Source organism: Petaurus breviceps, unplaced genomic scaffold, assembly GCF_028583685.1.
Source record: "Petaurus breviceps papuanus isolate PSGF00001 unplaced genomic scaffold, PetGlider_PUasm1.0 174, whole genome shotgun sequence".
Classification (NCBI taxonomy): Eukaryota; Metazoa; Chordata; class Mammalia; order Diprotodontia; family Petauridae; genus Petaurus; species Petaurus breviceps.
The window spans coordinates 49,770,010-49,789,976 of record NW_027185761.1 but is presented as its reverse complement, the minus strand read 5'-3'; the positions used below and the strand labels follow the sequence as shown (position 1 = coordinate 49,789,976).

The 19,967-nt window shown below is 43.7% G+C and overlaps 1 protein-coding gene across 2 annotated transcripts in view; it reads right to left on the bottom strand.

Annotated features, from left to right (window-relative positions):
* Positions 1 to 8,541, bottom strand: part of ADAMTS9 (ADAM metallopeptidase with thrombospondin type 1 motif 9) — a 194,803-nt gene extending 186,262 nt beyond the window's left edge. For both annotated transcript variants that reach the window (XM_069084173.1, XM_069084174.1), the window contains exons 1-2: positions 8,406 to 8,541; positions 7,482 to 7,888 (exon numbers count right to left, since the gene is read on the bottom strand). In XM_069084173.1, coding sequence (XP_068940274.1) covers positions 7,482 to 7,888; positions 8,406 to 8,520 — 522 coding nt within the window. In that variant the 5' untranslated portion in view covers positions 8,521 to 8,541. The remainder of the gene's footprint in view (positions 1 to 7,481; positions 7,889 to 8,405) is intronic.
* Positions 8,542 to 19,967: the final 11,426 nt, after the last annotated feature.

The window sequence follows — 19,967 nt, the reverse complement described above, 5'->3', positions numbered from 1 at the left end:
GGGGAGTTCTTTCATCTGCCAGGTAGGGTCTAGTGGGGAGTTCTTTCCGTATATGGGTGGGACTGAATGGTCCTTTCCAATTCTCATATTCTGTGATTCTTGATTTTTCCTGCTCACACTACCTGATATATCCAAACTCTCTGATTCAGACACGACAAGGAGACCAGAGTTCCAATCCGAGCTTTGCCAGTCACTATTTATGTGACTTTGGGCAAATCACATGTCCTCTATGGAACTTTTTGTTTTGTGTCTATACAATAAGTCAATAGAAGTAGAGAGCCTCAAAAGTACCTCTTAGTTCTGTATCTATGACAAGAAACGAAAACCAATTCCATTTCAGTTTCATGAAACACGCGTACATATATGAAGCTATTTAGCAGCCAAGTATTTTAGAACCCCCAAGCACTAGATAGAGACTGTCTGGCATCATAGGCCACCTGGAGCCAGAGGGACAGAAATGAGATAGAGAAAGGTAGGTTTTGTGCTGAATTCTTTGCTTGGTAGCACTGGAAATTGGTCCCAATGTTTTAGAAAACTCTTTGGAACTATTCATGAAAAATTACAGAACTATTCATAGATTCTGAACTGGTCAGTTCTCCTTACCAGGATTATACCCTATTGAGATTACTGATGACAACAAAAGCCGCGTGTACAAAGAGAGTCCTTGCAGCATGTTAGGTAATACCAGAAGAGTTTGGAAGCAAACTGTGTGTGTGCCCAGTCATTAAGGAATGGCAGAACCAACTATGGTATATAAGTGCAATGGTGTATTAGGATGCCTGGCAGCTAGTGATGAAATAAAGAGAGTACAAGACCTGGAGTGGAGAAGAACTTGGATCCCAAAGCAACTGAAAACAAACAAGTGAAAATGGTATAATAGTAGTGCCTACCTCACCAAGTTGTTTGGAGCTTCAGATAAAATAATACGAAGAAAATGCTTAGCGCTGTGCCTGGCACATAGTAGGTACAATGTAAATGCTATTCCCTTCCCCCTTTCCTAAGGAAAATTATGAACAAATTTTCTATAGCAAAAAATCCTTTCTGAGCTACTGCTAGTGTGATCTGCCATCCCCTAGTGTCAGGGTTCTTCAACTAGGGTCCAGGCTCACCTAATTTAGAGGAATCTGTGAATTTAAGCAGAAAAATACATCTTTATTTTTCAATAAACTCTGACTGAAATTTAGCATTTTCTTCAACTGTGAATTAAAAAAAAAAGTATTCTGACATATCTATAGCTCCACCAGAATACCAAAGGGGTCCATCTCACACACACACACACACACACACACACACACACACACACACACACACACACCCCAGTTAAAAACCCTCAGCCTATTAGAATGTAAGCTCCTTAAGGGCAGGGACTGCCTCCATTTTGCATTTCTATCCACAGTGCTCAGTACTACTGTCTTTACCAGTCATAAAATAAGAATCTACTAAGTGCTTTCATTTATTCATTCCCTTTTAGGTGGAAAGAATGCTGGATTTAGAGTCAGAAAGCCTAGATTCAAATCCTGGCTCTAAAGGTTAGCAACTTTTCCATCATGTAACAAATGGGGCTAGTCAGAGCTCAAATCCTAATTTTTCTGTCTTTTCCATGTCAAAATCAAAGTGAATATTCCCCCACTCAATACATCACTACAAAGTTATAAATGAGGACAACTTAAAACAGAAAAAAAAAATCAGATCAAATAAAAAAATTGCTTCACATTTAAATAGGTTTTTAGGGTTTTATAGAATGCTCTATAGCCATTTTCACATCTGACCTTCCTGACAATTCTATAAGGCAGTTACTACTGTTATTGCCCCCAATTTACAGATAAGGGGACTGAGGTTCACAAGTATCAGAACTGGGACTAGAACCCACATCAAGAGCCAGCTCAAACAGAGCCAATTGCAAAATTTTCAGTGTGAGCATTTACACCTCAGAAATCGGCAACTGTTACAAACTAGGGCTTGACTTGTTTATTTTTTTTATTGTCTAGATTTAAGAAAGTAATGAAGAAAATGTTAATGTGTATCAAACTTAAAAAAATTATTGCCTTGGTAATTTTTTGTTGAAGAGCTGGTTGTTAAACATTTACCAGCATACCTTGCTGCTCTATTACAACATTGTTTCCAAAGTATCAAAGTTAGGAAACATCTTTCTTTTAAAAATCAACCAACTGCTGAAGTATAAAGATGTCCACTGTGAATAGTAATCTCTCTTTTCTCCAGTTTCTCTTTCAAGAAGTCAGGAAATATAGTGGATGGAGCAGAGATGGGGTGAGGGTTGCTGTGAGATTAAGATGCTGTTTCAAAATAGAATAGAAAGGATGGAGAGAGAAAGAAAAGGAAGGAAGGAGAGATTTTTAGTCACTTAACATTTTGGGGTTCTGAGAAAGGAATTTCATTTTGCCTTAAAGGTGGCAAGTATAGAAATATCCACACACCAAGTAAAAAATATAATTCTCTTCTCCCATGTCTAATACTTTGTGAATCTGTAATAGTCACAGTCTCTCTGAGACTCAGTTTCCTTATTTCTAAAATGAGGGGCTGGGCCATGAGCTTCTAAGTTCTTTTCTAACTCTACTTAATAGACAGCATTTATATAGTTTGCAAAGCACTTTAAGTGTGATCTGCCTTGGTCCTTAAAACAACTTTGGCACAAATTGGTATTACTATATCTCCATTTTAAGGATGGGAAAACTGAGATTCATAGGTTAAATGACTTGCCCAGGTCCACAAATTTAGTTAGTATGAGGTAGGATTTAAATTAAGACAGTCTCTATTCACTAATTATAGTTAGACTATACCTTGCAAAAGTGAGTCACACATGGAATTCTTAACTTGGTGTTTTCATAAGAAAGAACTGTTGCATGCATTTCTATTTTTGAAATTGGGGCAGGGGGAAAATGTGTACTGATTTATAAGGTAGATTATGTTCTATTTTAACATGATTCTACTCTTTTCTGGGGGGGGGGGGAGATAGATAGAGATAGAAAGACAGAGATAGACAGAGAGAAGGAACTAGGAGTTGCCAAGGCACCAGAGAAAATTCATCCTCCATCTCTCCCCCAGTGGAGTGAAACTGTGATGAGATGCACTCACATCCTTACATGGTAACCCACAGACCACTAATGCCAGTCCATCTTCATCCATCAAGGCCAGTTTAAATTTATGAAGTAACAGTTCCTAAGAAAGAGGGTAGGCTAACTAGGCTTGTGGGCAACTACAGCAAACAGCTAATACTGATTAGTACTCGCTACTCACAATGCACTAAATACTGGGGGAGATAAAAATATCAATAACACAAGGTCTTTGTCTTCAAGTTTGAAGAGCTTATACTTTTAAGAGCAGGGCTTGTGACCCATTTCATTTGCCCCTTACCTTCTACTAATTATGGGAACCCAGATCTACAGCAGGAAGAGTCCTTAAAGATAATCTAGTTCAACCACTTCCTTTAACAGATGAGGAAACTGAGGCCAAAGAAGACTGAATAACGTGGCTAATGTCCTATGGACAGCAGTAAGAATCAAAGAAAGGCTCTGACCCTCCATCTTTGAATTCTAGAACTGGGGCTCTTTCTGGGGTACCCAGAATTCAAAGCCCCAAGTTTACATCCTGGCTCTCCCTTTTCCTAGCTGTGATCTTGGGTAAAGTAACAATGTTTCTGGTCTTTAAAAAGCTGCAAACTACTACATGTGTATATCAGAGCCGAACTTCAAAAAAACTTGGAGACACGGGTATTACAGTTATTACTATGCCCATCTTACAGAAAAGGAAAAGGAAACTTGAATGATTAATTTATGCTCATAGGTAGCTAATCAGTAACAAAGGCAGATTTAAACCCAGGACTTCCTGATTCCACACCCAACAGTCCTTCCTCTGGGCCAAGCTTCTTGGAGGGACAGTTTTTTTCTTCTTTCTTCCACTCTAGTGTCTCTGAATCATTTGGTGAGGGGTGTGGGGGTGTGGGGAGAGACCACATATTCAGAACAGAAAGGACCTGAGAGATCATCTATATCTACTTCTCCCATTTTCCAGACATGGAAAATGAGGCTGAGAGAGCTCAGTGCCTTGGCTTTATCATGGTTAAAGCCTCAACATGGCCAGCGTATCAGTCTTTCCTCTCTATCATTTGGAGGAGGGAGAAGTATAGAAAGATGGATTTTTAAGCTGGAAGGGATTTTAGAGATCATCTACACTAATCCTTCATTTTACAGATGAGGAAAATGAGAATCACAGAACTTAAATAACAAAATCACTTGAGTGATAAGTAAAGAAGCAGGGTGAAAAGTTGGGATTTGGAGTCAAAGGGACTGCATTCAAAATCTGCCTGCCAGCCAGCCTGCTACCTCCTACCTGTGTGACCTTGGGAAAGTCACTTCACTCCTCTGGGATTCAGTTTCCACATCTGAAAATAAGAGGAGGCTAGACTGGATGACCTCGAAAATGCCTTCCAGCTTTATATCCGTGATCCTATGATTGCTAGTCTTTTCACACATATTATTGCCTCTCCAGTGAACGAAGGCCAAACAACCCTCTTAGAGGGGAACAAAGGTAGGGTCCCACTATTTTCTATCCCTTTTCCTTTTATCTGCCGGTCAAGAGGACAAGACACCAAATTGCTGTCACTGTAGTCCACCACTGAGATGGGCTGGGGGTAAGGCATCCTTTAGCTTTAACTTACTGATCATTTATTAAACATAGACCTTTGTTTCTGAGGAGGTTTGGGGTCATCAAAGGAGCTTTGAAATCTGGTCAGGAAAAACTGGGCCCAGATCATGGTTCATCTTTACTTTCTGTCCCAAAACAAGTCTTGATAAGTAACTTTCAGTCCCAAAACACATCTTGATAAGTAAGCTCTATATCGTTCACAATGGGATCAACAAACAAGGATTAAGGCAGACAATGTGCCAAGCACAGCAATGAGTGTAGGGGATACAAAGAAAGTTAGAATTAACTATCCCTGCCCTCAGGGGGCTTATATGTAACCTATCACAATTTAGACCTAACATACTTACTTCTGGTCAGTCAAGAAGCATTTATTAAACAATTAGTATGTGCCAGGACCTTTCAAATTGTTTTGAGCTAAACGTAATAGAATGTAAGCTTCTTGGGGACAGGGTTTTTCTTTTTTTATTTCCTTTTCTCCTTTGAATCCTATCACTAACCCCAACACCTGTAGCATATATATTAGGTTCTGAATATTTGATGTGTTTAATTGAATAAGAAAGAAGACAACTAAGGACAAAATAATACCCCCCCCCACCTCCTCTGGTGATCTCTCCCCACACCAGTCAAGGAAAACTCGACCAGATACTAGTGGAGAGTCTTATATGTGGACCGAACTTAAGTCTCATAAAGGCAACCTTGGGATTCAGCCCGGAGGGGGAGGAGTGTTTAGGGTGTTTACAATTTGAGCATTTAAACCCTCAACTCCCTCCTCTTCGTCCTAGGATACAGGTAGAACCCGTGCCGAGGCTTTCAGGGGGGTCTGGAAGAGTTCAGGACCCTGCCTAGCCTTGACTTGCCACCTTCTCCCAACAGCATCTTCTCCCAGGGCACCACCAACAGCGGCTGATCTTTTGCCCTCTGGCTGGGGGCGGGATGATTCACCGCACCCCCCTCAGCGCCCAAGTCCCGTCTCCGCCCACCCAAACACAATCACAACAACTCTACTCCTCTGGCTGCTGCAGCAGGCGTTTGCTCTTCGGTTTAGAAAAGGGGGCCAGCCTTCCGGGGGCTTTGCCCCTATATTCAACAAGATGGAACAACTATCCACTAACCCTGCCTCAAACTCGCAGGGCCCCCGGATACTACCCACAGCTGGACCCCTGGGTTACTCTCCACCCCAGGAAAGAGGGATTGAGTACCTGCAGGGCAGGGGTAAGTAGAAGGAAACCCCTCCAAAAAAAAGGGAAAGGGGAGGAGGGAAGGGGGGCAAGGAAGCTATTCTCTGTTGGCAGAACTGTCCTGCGGGGAAGGGTCTGAGACCCTACCTAACCCACCGCCCAGTACAATTGGAAAATGCCACCCAACAAACTTTCTGCGTCACTAAGTGCGTTGCAAAAATACAAACTTGTGGGATGCTGAGACTATCCCTGCCCCGTCCCGAAATCTCTTCTATCCTTCCTGAGTGGACAGCACCTTCCCCCTCCCACGAGGTTATACACCGAAGACTGCAGGTCGGGGGGCAAAGTACCCCAGCAAATGCGCAGCTGCCGCCTGCCCTGGAGCCGGCAGCCCCTTCCTCCTCCCCAAATGAAACTTGAGACGCCAGCTCCCCCTCCTGGTCCTGCCTCCCTCCGCCCCCACTCCTACCCCAACCAGTCTCGGTTGGGTGTCCAGTGCCCTGAAGGAACTCGGTGAAAGCGCGCACCCCGTTCTGCCCCCCCGTCCTCCCCCGCCACTGTCGTCCCTGGCCACTCTTCCCAGAGCCCCGCAGACTGGGTGCAGGGTGCCCCCTGGCAGACTGTGGGGGCTTTTCCATTGCCTCCACCTTAATTAAACGCGTCCGGGACGGGCTCCTCCCCTTGGCCCCGGGCAAGCCCCTTTCCGCCCCGCCCCCAGCTCCCCGCCCCTTTTCTTATTACTTGGGTCCCTCCCCGCTCTGAACCCATCAATCCTCCCTGGGCTTCCTTTAGTGATGGTCGGTCACGTCGTCAATCCAACTAATTTAAAAAGAACTGGGTTCATTCCTGAGAGGAAACTCCGCACAAACGCTGTACCTCTCTCTCTCTCTCTCCCCCTTTCTCCTTCCCCTCCCAGTTTCACCCCGTCCCGTCCCAAGAAACTCCCTCTCCCAGCTACTAGGAATGGAGCCCTCTGCCTCCTTCACAGCCTGGACACCGATGCCTGACCACCAATAAAGCCGCGGGTCCGCCCCTTCCCTCAACTTCTCCCACTGGTAATAACCACCCAAACAACTCCACAAGGATTTCACTTTACTGGACGCTCAAAGGCAGGATTGCAGTGCTAGGTAGGAGGAAATCGAGCTTCATCTCGATAAGTCTTCATTTAAACAACATCGAAACAGATTGAGGGTCTCTAGACTGTATGCTCCTAGAGGGCAGGGGGTCTCTTTCAGAGATATTATTATTCCTCAGCTCTCTGTGCTCCGGAATCCTAAGATTATCTCCTATTTATCCGGTCCTTATCTGGTTTGTTTCCCTTCTTAGACAGTGAACTCCCTGGGGGGGGGGGGGGGGGGCAGTTATGCCTTTGTATCCACAGTGCTTAGCACAGTGCCTGGCACAGTAGGCCCTTAACAAGTGGTGGTTGGTTCCACATAGTAGGCTCAATATATTTTTTTGTTGTTGTTAACTGTAATAGAGTGCCTAGAGATATGACAAGAGATGGATGCCTGTTCAGGAAGTTTTACAGGCATCTGCCCCCGCCCCAGCACCCAGGCCGTGGGGTTACAAAGATCAGAGGGCAATTAAGACGTCAGTAAATGGGGAGGGAGGCCTCGAGGAAAGGAAGGGAGCACTTACCATTCCTGAACAGAGGCTTATTACAGCTGTGTGCTCGGACTTGGTATTGACATGTCCTCTATAGAAACAGTGCTTGAGCTCAGCGTCCTCTTCGGCGTAAAACTTTGTTTGGTTAACCCCGGGTTCTCCGAGGAGGGTGACAGTGAAAAGTGGGGCGATAAATCCCGCATGGGCTGTGAGATTAAATAGAAACTGCTGCCCAAAGGCGGAGAGTCGGTAGTGCGCCTGGGAGGAGGAGGAGGAGGCAGAGGAGGAGGAGGAGGCTTCGGCGGGCCAGGGGTCAGTGTCAGAATTAATGCTCCTTCGTCTTCTTTTGAAGTGCATGTTCGTGGGAAAAGCTTCTCCGAGAGCATTCACTCGGGTGGGAGACACAATCTCATATTCACTCAGACTCTCCAAGAGTTTAACTGCAAAGCAACGAAGACAAATGCACAATTCAAGTTTCCTCCGAGTTTGATTAAAGGGAGGGCGGGAGGGAAGGAGGGAGAGAAGGGAGATGGGGGGGGCAGGCATCCCCCCCATCCCCCGTCTTATCTCAATAGAGTTCTTTCTGCCTGTCAAAATCCGCCCCGCCGCCAGCCACCTTCCTCGGTTGGGGCTCAGAGCAGCTAGGTAGCTTTGGGGCAGGAGATAAGGTTAAACCCCAACCTGGCCGTGTAGGGGGGGTGAGGGGTGGCCTGGGAGGGGGAATTAGAAAGCCGGCTCTAAAGTGTCATTCACTAAGCCATTAACGGCAAAATACAAAAGGCAAGTTACAGATACTGCGGCCAGGGAGGGGGAGGCTTCTTTCGAGGAAAGAGACGAGCCCGCGGGTCCTGCTGCCCTGCGGGAGTTCGAGCCCGGCGGGCGCTGGGAGGATCCGGGGATGGGGGGTCCCGGAGGCCAGGGGCAAACTGGGACACATGGGTGATGGGTACTCATTACCTTGTCGCGGGTGCAGTTTCGTTTTCGAGAGCGCTGCAGCCTGCAGGGTCATCTCCAATAGATCCCACACGAGTAACATGAGTAGTAATCCCACTGCCCGGGATACAAACTGCATGGTGCTCCCCCCACCCCTCCCCCGCGACCCCCACCCCCGCTCTCCTCTTCTTGGCGGCGGCGGCGGCGGCGATCCTCGGGCACGGCTCGGCTAGGCTCCGCCTGCGTGTGCGCGACCCGCTGCTCCGAGAAGGGGCCAGGAGAAGGGACCCGGAGTGAGCGAGAGAGCGAGCCGGCTGGCGGGCTGGCGGGCGAGTTCGGGGCTTCCGGAGGGCTCCTCCGCTTAGGAGGCGCTCCGCGCCGGGGCCGAGGGTCCCGTCGGGGGTGCAACGAACGGCCCCGCCTGAGCGGAGAACTGGAGCAGCGGCACGAGAGGCAAGAAGCGGGCGCGCCTCCCCAGCAGCACCGGCATAATGGAGCAGCCGCAGCGGCCGGCTGAAGGAGTCCGGGTGCGGGAACGCACGGCGCTCGCCGGGGCTCTCGGGGCGCACGCCGCCGCCGGGGCGCTAGGAGCCCAGCGAGCCGCGCTGCTGCCGCCGCCGCTGCTGCTGCTGCCGCACGGAGCGGGGGGCGTTGGGGGTGGCCGGCTTGGCCCGCGGGAACACGGCCGCTCAAATAGCCCCGGTGCACGCCTCTTGGAGGAGGGCAGCGGAGCTGAGGGGAGGGGAATGCGAGAGCCGAGGGACCCGCCTCCTTTTGAGACCTTGGCCCTCGGCTGCTGGTCAAGACCCGGAGCAGCTGAGCCGAGGCGAGCCGCCGAGCTAGTGCGAGCTAGCTAACGCCCGAGGAGGCTCCCTTAGGTGGAGGAGGCGCCCGCAGTTAGCTAGCAGGAGGAGGGATCAGAGGCTTGATTTCCCCTTCGGCTTTCCTTTTTAAGAGAGGAGACTCACTGGAGGTGGAGAAGCGATTGGCTAGTTGCGGCTGTGCCCAGCTGCTCCCAAAGTTTGTTCTCTCGGATTTTAACTGGAAAATGGAAAGGGACGAAAGTAACTGTACTCTCCAAGCCAGCCCCCGCCTTAACAAAAAGCAATACTTTTTTTTAGGGAAAGCCATCGTGAAGGGACATCTTCCCTTTCAATCCCTCCCCACCACCGGGTTGGTTATCTGCGAAAAAGTTGATTACCTGGACCAAGTTTTAACTCAGTCTTGAAGAACAGCAGACAAGATTTCCAGGGCAGAGTTGGGGGCTGGCGGAGGCTTTAGAAAAGGGGGCTGTTTTGACGCCTTTTCTTCTGTTAATTACATTGCAGCAGGGGTGAGACGCTCCCCGGGCGCTTTGAGATGAGGGGGTTGGAAAGGGCTGGATCTGGAGTTGCTGCCCCCCTCCCCACCCCGATTTCTCAATCTCGTTCTTAGCTGTGATTGTTGCCAAAGACAGATCCTTAAAAGGGATCATAGTTGTAAATTACACTTCCAGTTTTTAATTTGTAAAGTTTCCAGAAAGGGGAGGCAGGAAAATAAAGAGCAAGAAAGAGGGGGGAAAAGAAAGCAAGAAAGAAGAGATAACGTCAACTGCTACATGGTAGCAAGTCTTTGACACAGCTACAAATAAGTTATGGTCTGAGGAATGTTTTGTTGGGATTTTTTTTAGTCAGTGTAACTTGACATGGAATGCTTAAGTAAGAAGACCCAACTACTTGGGTTTCACTGAAAAGCTAATGGCCATTTTGTAAGATGCCCTTTGGCTGAGCGAATTGTATTCAAGGTGGACAATATTTAAAATACACCAGGCATATTGCAGAAGGCCTGACATTTCCAAATAGCATAGTTTATACTGTGACATATTTTGGGCTACCAGTTCCTCTCATCTAACTATTCCGGAAGTTTCTTAATGGAGAAGCTGTTTCCAATAAGAGAGGTATGGATTGGGTCTGTCATTTTCCTTCTACTCACACTTTGTCTGCCATTGCTTAGAGCACAGAAAGGTTAAGTTACTCACCCAGGGCCACACAGTCTGTATCAGAGGCAGGACTGGAATATAGATCTTCAAGCTTCCAGGCCAGCTCTCCAGCTACAATAACATGTTGCCTTGCCCCCCTTCCCCCTCTCTCCTTAAAGTAATTGAGAATATATAATGGACCAGATGTTAATATCACCCGGAAAAATCTATTTCATTGCAGTTTGTACAATGTACATTATTACTGAATCCTTATGAAGGATACAAATTTCAATATCAATAGTATCAAAACAATTTTGATAGTAATAATTGATAGTATTTTGATAATAATAATAATTAGGCATTTAAGGTAAGGAAATTCCAGCTGTAAGAGACTTTAGCTGACATTTAGTCCAAGACGATGGATTTGCAGATGAGGAAATTCAGATTCAGGGACAATGAGAGAGGGACTTAATCAATCACACAGGTAATGACACAGCCAGGATTTGAACTCAATTCTTGGGACTTCAGAGCCACTGATCTTTTCTCCTGTATGTCATTCAACTTGCATTTATTAAGCACCTATTGTGTACCAGGAACTATACTAAGTGCTGGGGCATAGGAAGAAAGGGAAAGTACAAACAGTCCCTGCTCTCAAGTAGCTCATTAATAGGGGAGATTGCATACAATACATAGAAAAAAAAATCCATTTACAAGCAATATATAGAAAAGATCAATTCTGGGGAGTCACAGAGCAAAGGCACTTGGAAAGATTCCTTTCCTACCATACCCCCTTGTCTTCTTATTAGGTATGTATACCATTGATATAAAGGTATATGTAATGAGAATCAACCTAGGCATCAGGAAGTCATCCTACTTCTGACTCATCCTGACTCTGTGACCCCACACCAGTAGCTAACCTCTCATTTTCCCAGGCATCAAAGAATTTAAATTGCTGAGCAGTTATGTGTTGGTAGAAAAATATCCATGTTCCCTGTACCAATGAAATCACAAGTCCAGTCTAATGTATGAATTTATGGATATGTATATATGTATATGTGTGTAGACATAGACATAGATACACATGTATATATATGCATGTGTGTGTGATTTAATAAATTGTATATATTTCAAGTTTCCTAAGGTTGTTTGAAAGGAATGAATGGGAAATATCAGGACAATGAAATTATTTTCATATTATCATTGCAGGGCCACCATTGAAATATTCTTTATATTTTGTCCAAAGATTCACTCCCTCCCACTTGTCTAAAGATCTATGGATTGCAAGTGGTTAACATTTCAGTTACATTAAACAAATCATTATTTGGGAATGAGATCCTTTTTGGTGTATTTATGATATCTGAGATATGGACTATAGTTGGAATGGTCATTAGAGGTTATTTAAGCCAACCTCAGGAAACAGATTCAGAGAAATTTAGCAATTTGCCCAAGCTCACACAGGGAAGATTTTCAGGAAAGAGGATGGAATTCAAAGTCCTTTCCTCTAATACTGGAGCCCAGCACTCTTCTCTGGGGCCCCACAGGAGCCTTCTTTCTCAACTACCCTTATGGGACTTGACTTCAAGGAGGATACTTCTCATCTCTAACAGATCAATTCTTCCATATTTCTTCTTTGGGAGAACACTCAGTCATTCCCCCAGTAGATGATAGAGATCTTCTGATGACTAGTTTTCCAACCTAAAACCTCCTACTTGGGGTTGGGGGGGAAGAGAGGGTCTTCAGCATTAGTAAATAGAAATCCTACACAAGACCTTTCTGCTGTTGGTTGACCTGTGGGATGAATATGGGGGACATGTCTCCTACAATCTGTAGAACAATAGATCTTTAGACAAAGTGAAATATAAAATTGAGCCAATTGACTAATTCATGCCCCCATCTCTCACATACTGGCTTCAAGCAAACATAACTGAGGCCAAAGTGGTTGGATTTATGGGTTGCTGGTTTTTGGTTTTTTTTGCTTGAACTCCCTGGATAATTGTCTTCATGGTCTATTCAACATGGGATTTTCTCCCTTTTGCTTCTTTTGCTGTTTTTAAGATGGGGAAGTTGCACTATGCTGCTTGTCGGTGGTCCAGGGAAACACCTCCTTGAGATCTTCCTTCTCTTTTCCCGTATTGGGCACTAAAGCACCACATTTCCCAAAGTGCCAAAGACTCTGGTTCTACATACTGTAGGCATAAGCAGGTAGATAGAATTACCCAGAATCCAGAAACGAAAGATCAATTTTCAAGTCAATTGTGCCTTTCTAAATGTTTGCTGCAAAGGAACTGAACCATTTGAGGTCAACTAAAGTTGATGAGCGGCTAGCTCCAGCAAATTGTCCACTGGGGTTACTTCTAAATCTAACCTTTTTTGTAGGCAACGTGCTTTCCCTGGAAGACAGGAGGGAAAGAGGTGAGGATTAAACATAAGGGAAGAGAAATCAGTTAATGATATTAAGAAGACCTCATCAAAACCATTGTTTGCCAAAGTTAAATTTCCAGAGAGCTACAGTATGCAAAAAAAAAAGGGGGGGGAGGGAAAGAGAGAGGAGAGATTGGAAGTATATTTCTCTGTTTCCTCATGGGGTGGAGGGGAAGAAGGTTGACCCTAGAGAAGAATGGGGACATTGATAGAAACTGGGAGAAGTAAGGAGGGAAAACTAATGCTAATGATTTCCTTCAGTTTCAAGCAGTTGAAGATTTTTAGAAATGAGTAATCCTATTCTGATGCATGGCAGTGAGGGCTGGGTGGAAGTTTTGGGTAAGGAATGTCAGTCTGCAGAGTGGGGCTTTATTTTCTGGCTGACCCTGAGGAGGCACTAACCTTTCTGTCCCTAGTTCCTTATTCAAAAGAAGGGAATGGACTGTTCCCCTAATTACCATAAGAGAAAATTATTTGAGGTTAACGAGTGTATAAAATGATGTACTTACTTGGTAGCTAAATAGTCTATATGTAACATGACACTTTCCTTTCTTGTGACAGTTCCCTTATAAGAAAGCCAAGTTCAAAGATGTCACCAAATTGGGGAATTCTGGGATAGCAAGTCTAAAGCTCTGCATGGAGGTGATGTACCATATAAACTATGAAGAGCTGGGGATCTCTTTAGGGATAGGAGATAGAGACCAGACTTGTGTCACTCAGAGAGGGAACTACTTCTCCTGTAGCTGAGCTGTTTCTCTCTAGCTTGAAGTGCTAGGTGCTGTTTAGATCACTGAGAGCCATGAGGCTTTGCCCAGGGTCACACACCTAGTATGTGTCAGAGGAGAGACTTGAACCTAGGTCATTCTGGTTGGGAGCCCTCTTCTCTACCCATTTGTATCATAGCCTTTCCTGGTTTCTTAAAAATGGTATATATTTGTTCTTATCTTATTTTTGGTTTCTGCTTGGCCTAATGAATGTGGTCGGTGAACACAGCAGTTGTTTCCTTTAAAAGCATCCTTTATAGCAAGGATTCTAACCATCCTTCCATCCATCTAAGCACTAAGGTCTGCAAAGTCTGAGCCATCCATTTTCCCCTCTCTCTCATTTCTCATAACCAACCTGTTGCCATATCTTGCAGACTGTATAAGTACATCTTTGTTCTTCCACTCTAATCACACAGAGATTACCCTAGTTCAGACCCCCATGTCGACAATAACTTTTCTCCCTGTGTCTAGGCTCTCCCATTCCAATTCCTCCTCCTCATAGCTTCAGTTAATTTTCTTAAAACACAGTTCTGACTTCTCCTCCCTTACTCAGAAAGCTTCTATACCTTCCCAAAACCTTTAGAGTAAAATGCAAATAATCTGTTTGGCATTTGAAGCCCTTTCTCAGCTAACTCCAATTTATTTCCCCTGGTTGATTTCACATCGCTACCCTGTATGCATTCTAAGATTCACCCCAAACTGGTCTGCTTGCTGTGTTCTGTGTAAGACACTCTTATCTCATCTCTATAACTGCACATGTCCTCCAAATATGGACTGGAGCAGCCCTTTAAGGGTTACTGCAGGTGCCATCCTCTACAAATGATCAGTCTTGAGCTCACCAATTGTAGCACTCTCCCTCACCCAAATAGTTTTCATTTACTTTGTTTATATAATGGATTACACAGCTGTATGCATGTTGCACCTCTCAGATAGAATGTAAGCTTTCTGAAGGCAGGGACTATTTCTTTAAACTTTGTATTCTCCCACACCCAGCCTAGTTCCATGTATATTGTAAGCATTTAATAAATGCATGTAGAATAGGTGAATCTTTGAATATTAGCTCTCCCCACCCTCACCTTCTCATATGCAGGTATGTTGCTTGCTATTTGAGGTTAAAATCTGGAAGGAGACATTGACTTTGAATATAACAATTTTGTTAACCTCTCTGGGCCTCTTGGAGTGAGATTAGAAGGCTTCTGATGTCCCTTCCAATTCTAAATCTATGGCCAGGGGGAGTAGTGTCTAAATGCCCTTCAAAAAAGGACAGCACTTTGGTATTCTTTGTAACGGGCCCCTTCAGAACCTCCAAGTCAGAGTGCCATATCCCTCAGAGAACATAACAGTTAAGCCTGGTTTCCTGCTGGCTATTGGAAGACGAGGTCCTCATCTGGGACTTGAAGCTGAACCCCTTGATGGTGTCTGAATATCGAGGCTACCAGGTCTGATCCAAAAATGTTTTTCAACCTAAATTGAATGATGTGTTAATAAAGAGATGTAAAGATAAGTTCATTGTGGAGCTGGAAATGTTCACGTGTAGCCCACATAAGTATTTGAGATAGACTAGCATGCAATCTGTTGTTGGAGCCCATAAACTCTAGGTGAGGAAGCTTTCTCTACCATGCACATTGACACTTGCCCTTCAACTTTTTTTCAGTTTTTCCGAGTTGGCGTCTGGCATTAAATCAAGCCTTGAGTAAAAAGTAACATCTCCATAAGGTGTTACTTCTGTAAAATACAGTCTTTGGAAACGAGAGCCTAGGAATTTGCTGTTAAATTATTGCCATACATTTGCTTTCAGAAACATTATGCCAGACTTAGAGGCAAGAAGATGTAGGTTCAGATCTGGCCTCTGCCCATGGACAAGTCACTTAATTTCTTGGTGCCCTAGGTTACTCTGTAAGACTAAGCTGCAAAACATTTGCTGACCTTTTAGACCAGTTAAATCATAGATGTGGACTCTCCCTTGGAATAAAAGGATTAAATGCCTGTAATATTTTACCTTGTTGGGAGGCTCAAATAGGATAAAGTGTCTAAGGTGATCACCAAACTGTAAGACCAGTTATTATTCTTAATATAGCAAATTTAAAAGGAAAATATGCATAGGTAAAAAGGAGTAACCTTTTTATACACAGCTTTTGTTTTTTCATCTTCTTCACTTCCAAATATATCCCTCCTCCATCCCCATTGCTGTACTTGTAACAAAGAATAAAAAGGAGAGGGATGGAAAAAAAAAACAGTTCAACTAAACTAATCAACAAATACATCAACTGAGTTTGTCTGTATATGTACCACTCCACACCCATAGACCCTCTTCTCCCTAATTATGCAAAGAAAAGAGGGAAATACATTTTCTCATTTTTTCTCATGGTCAAGGTTTGGTGATTATAGGTACACAGTATCCAGTTTTGTTTTTTTTTCCTTGTTCTTTCTGTTTATATTATTGTAGTCATTGTGGATATTTTTCTCAGTTGTATTTATGTCCCTTTGCATCAATTAATATAAGTCTTCTCATGCTTCTTTGAATTCTCTATACTCATAATTTTTTACATTATAGTAGTAATCCACTATAGGCATGTGCCACAATTTACTTAGCCATTCCATAAAGATGAAACTTATGAAGAATGAAAAGAAAAAAAAATTCTGGTCTTTCTTTTGAGAAAATTGAAAGATATAAATCTAATTAAGTTGGCCATTGGTTAATGGGTATTTTTTTTATGAGCACCTATAGTATGTAAAGTTCTGTGAGGAGATTCAAAGTAAATCTTTTATCCAGTAGTGTGAGGAAAATATATTATAATTAGGAAGCTGGGACAAACACATGATAAAGCCCAAAGACCACCAAAAAGGAGAGTGTAGAAACTGTTACCCTAAATAATGATGCTATAATCAGAGATTTAGAGTTGGAAGGGCCTGAGAGGCCATCTAGTCCAAACCCTTCATTTTAGAGAAAAAGCAACTCAGTCCCATAGAAGTTAAATGACTTGCCCAGGGTCATGTAGCTAGCTCATATGAGGCAGGATTTTTAAAAATACACATTTCACTTTTCAATTAACAAGCATTTATTTTCTGCCCCTCACATCTCCCCAAATGAAAAGAAGAATAAAACCCTTGTAACAAATATGAATTTTCAAGTAAAACAAATTCTGACACTATTCATGACTAAAAATTTTATGTCTAATTCTACATCTTTAATCTATCACTTCTCTATCTGGAGGTGGGTAGAAAGATCATTATTAGTCCTCTAGAATAAGAGGCAGGATTTTTAACCCATATCTTTTGGGCTCCAGACCCAGCATTCTCTCCATTGCAACCTACTCTTTCCCTCTCAATGAAAGCCAGCACTGACTAGAGGGATAGGAGAAAAAACAGAGATGGGTGGTACAAGAGAGGACTTCTTGAAGGATGTCAGCTTAGAGGAGGGTTTTGATGATGGGAGGTACCTGCTACTGGGAAGCTTGGTAAAGCTTCCATTTCAGTGCCATTCATCTCCTGCAAGAAGCTTTTTCTGGTCCCTTTACTTCATGAGATCAAAGATTTAGAATCTGGGGAAGTTCTTTAAAGGATCAATTAGTTCAACCTTCTAGTTTTTATAGATGAGGGAAGTGAGGCCCAAAGAAGAAGGTCACAAGAGTGCTCCATCCCTTATCAAATTACATTATATTGACTCAATTATACATTGTATCCCCTAGGATACAGCACCTGGGATCTGTGAATTTTTTCAGGAAAAATATTCTGATCACTGTCTTTTGATAGAATTGATTTTCTTTCTATTCCTGTGTGTTTTATTTTATGCATATAAAATAGACTTCTGAGAATGGATCCATAAATTTTACCAGACCAAAGGATCCAGGAGACAACAAAGGTCAAGAACCCCAGTTCTAATAGAATGTAAGTTCCCTGGGGGCAAGCACTCTGTGTGTGTGTGTGTGTGTGTGTGTGTGTGTTTTAATCTTTGCATCTACAGGGCCTAGCATAATGTGCTACACAAGAAAGTTCAGTGATATTTGTTTATTTGAATTGAGACTATGATTGAGTAAGTCATGGGAGTAAGGCTGCAAACAAATTTGGCAGTAACAGAGTGTAAATCAGAAATAATGAGAGATGAGAGTGGGTCTGAGGGTGGGCAATAATTAGAATCACAAAAGCATGAGAAGGAACTCTCAGCCAACCACTACATGAGGAATAATTGAGCTCTGTAAAAATGAAGAGTTTGGGCCTCTGATGTCCTTTCTATATCTAAATCTGCGATCCCTCCACCACTGAGTCACAGGCTTATTGATTTACAGATGGAAGGACCTTAAAGGGCCTCCAGTCTGAACTCTTGATTTTACATTTGAGAAAACTAAGACTCACACAAGTTAAGTGACTTGCCCAGGGTCACACAGCTAATAAAAGCCTAAGATTGGCTTTTAACACAGGTCTTTCTGATTCCTAGTCAAGGGCTCTTTCTACTAGGTCTTCTAGCTGTCTCTTAAATTGGTGTGCTACAGGGAGAAGAGCACAGGATTATTGTTGTCCCTATTTCTGTGATACTGGCCAAGTCACTGAATCTCTCCAGGCTCATCTGTTCCACGAAACAACTGGTCTTGGTGATCTCTCCAGGTCTTTCTCATAATCTGTAATCCTTTGATTCCAGTGGTCATTTAGCCTCCATGGGAAGACTTCCAGTAGTGGAGAAATTCCTTCCCTGCTGAGGGAGCCAATTCTAGTTTTGGGCAGCTCAGTTGTTAGGAAAGTGACCCTTCATGATGTCCTTCTGCAGCCTCTACCCCTTATGCCTAGGTTAGTCTTCTGGGACCAGACAGAAAAAAAAAAAAGGAATCCCTGTTCTCTTGTTATAGATCTTCAAACACCTAAGATATCAGTGAATGTCTCCTATCTTGCCCCACCCCCAAGTCTTTTCTTCTCCACTCTAAAGATCCTCCAATCTAAAGATCCAAGGCAGACAGGCTTGGTTTCTATTCTGGGACTTTTGGTTTGAGATTTACATGGCTGCCACCAAGGTCTGACTAAGCTGTATGTCTGTATTTCATATGTGTTCAAAGCATGAAGGTATATATGCTTGTGTATCTGTATATATGCATATGCATATTTGTATGTAAGTTCACTGAGGTGGTGTAGCAGATAGAGGGCCTGATATGAAGTCAAGAAGACCTTAGTTCAAATCCAGCCTCAGACTCTTATCAGCTATGTGACCCTGGGCGAGTCACTTTATCCTGTTCACCTTAGTTCTTCATTTGTAAAATAAACTGGAGAAGGAAATGGCGAACTACTCTGGTATCTTTGCCTAGAAAACCTCAAATGGGGTCACGGAGAATTGGGAGTGACTGAAATGACTGAACATGAACAACATGTCTGTATATATGGAAAAAGAGGAGAGGAGGGAAGGGAGGGGAGTGAGAGAGAAGAGAACAGGACAGGAGAAAGGAAAGAAGGGAAGACAAGGGAGGGAAGGGATGGGAAGAGGGTAGGGGAGGGGAAGGGAGGAGAGGAGAGGGAATGATAAAAGAGGGGAGGAGAAGGAAGGAGAGGAGAGGGGAGGGGGGAGAAGGGAAGGGAGGGGAGAGGACAAGGGAGGGAGAGGGAAATGAAAAGAAGAGAGCATCACTACAAATATTTCTGACTTCTAAGGGAGAGAGTTAGCATAGGACTGCCACTTGAGTGAGAAGATGCCACCTAATTTTGCTACAATTTCATAGTGATCATTGTGGTTTGTATTTATAGCATATATATCTGGTATTTACTTATCTGTGAATGGATTGTGTTTCCCTAGTAGATCATATTCTCCTTGAAGGCAGGAACTGTCATTGTTTTTGTTTTGTTTTTTCATTCCCAGTGCCAGCCCAGTGGCAGGTATAAAGTAGGTCCTCAGTAAGTAGGTACTGGTTGATTGGTTGAAGAGTAAAATTAGTGATAGCAGCCTAGACATGCCTGACTTTTCTGTTTCTTTAAATATCACTTATAGGACTATTTATTTCTTTAGGATCATAGACTGAGAGGCTATTGTGTCCATTCAGCCTTCTCATTTTACAGATGAGGAAGTTGAAGCACAGAATGTTAGTTGGTCTAGGATGATGCAGAATTAAGTAGATTTCATGTTTTCCTAGGCCAAGAATGAATTTCTGTCATTTACCTAAAGAACCCTTTATCACTGTCCATTTTCTGAAACAGGGCCCCACCGCCTACTATTTGGTGGGGGTAGTCACTAAAGCGACAAGCAAAAAGCAAACCAAATCTCAAGGACAGCATGACGAGGAAATTTAAACCCATTTTATTAATATGAATGCCACAGAGATTTATCGGTGACTGGGGTTGTGACGATGACTGAGTTTCTATTATTATTGTTCACTGACCTGCTAATATATTTATATGCCTTTGAATCATAATTGTAGAACTGAAAGGGCTATTAGCCATCGTGTTATAGAAGGCATCATTGTTCAGTGG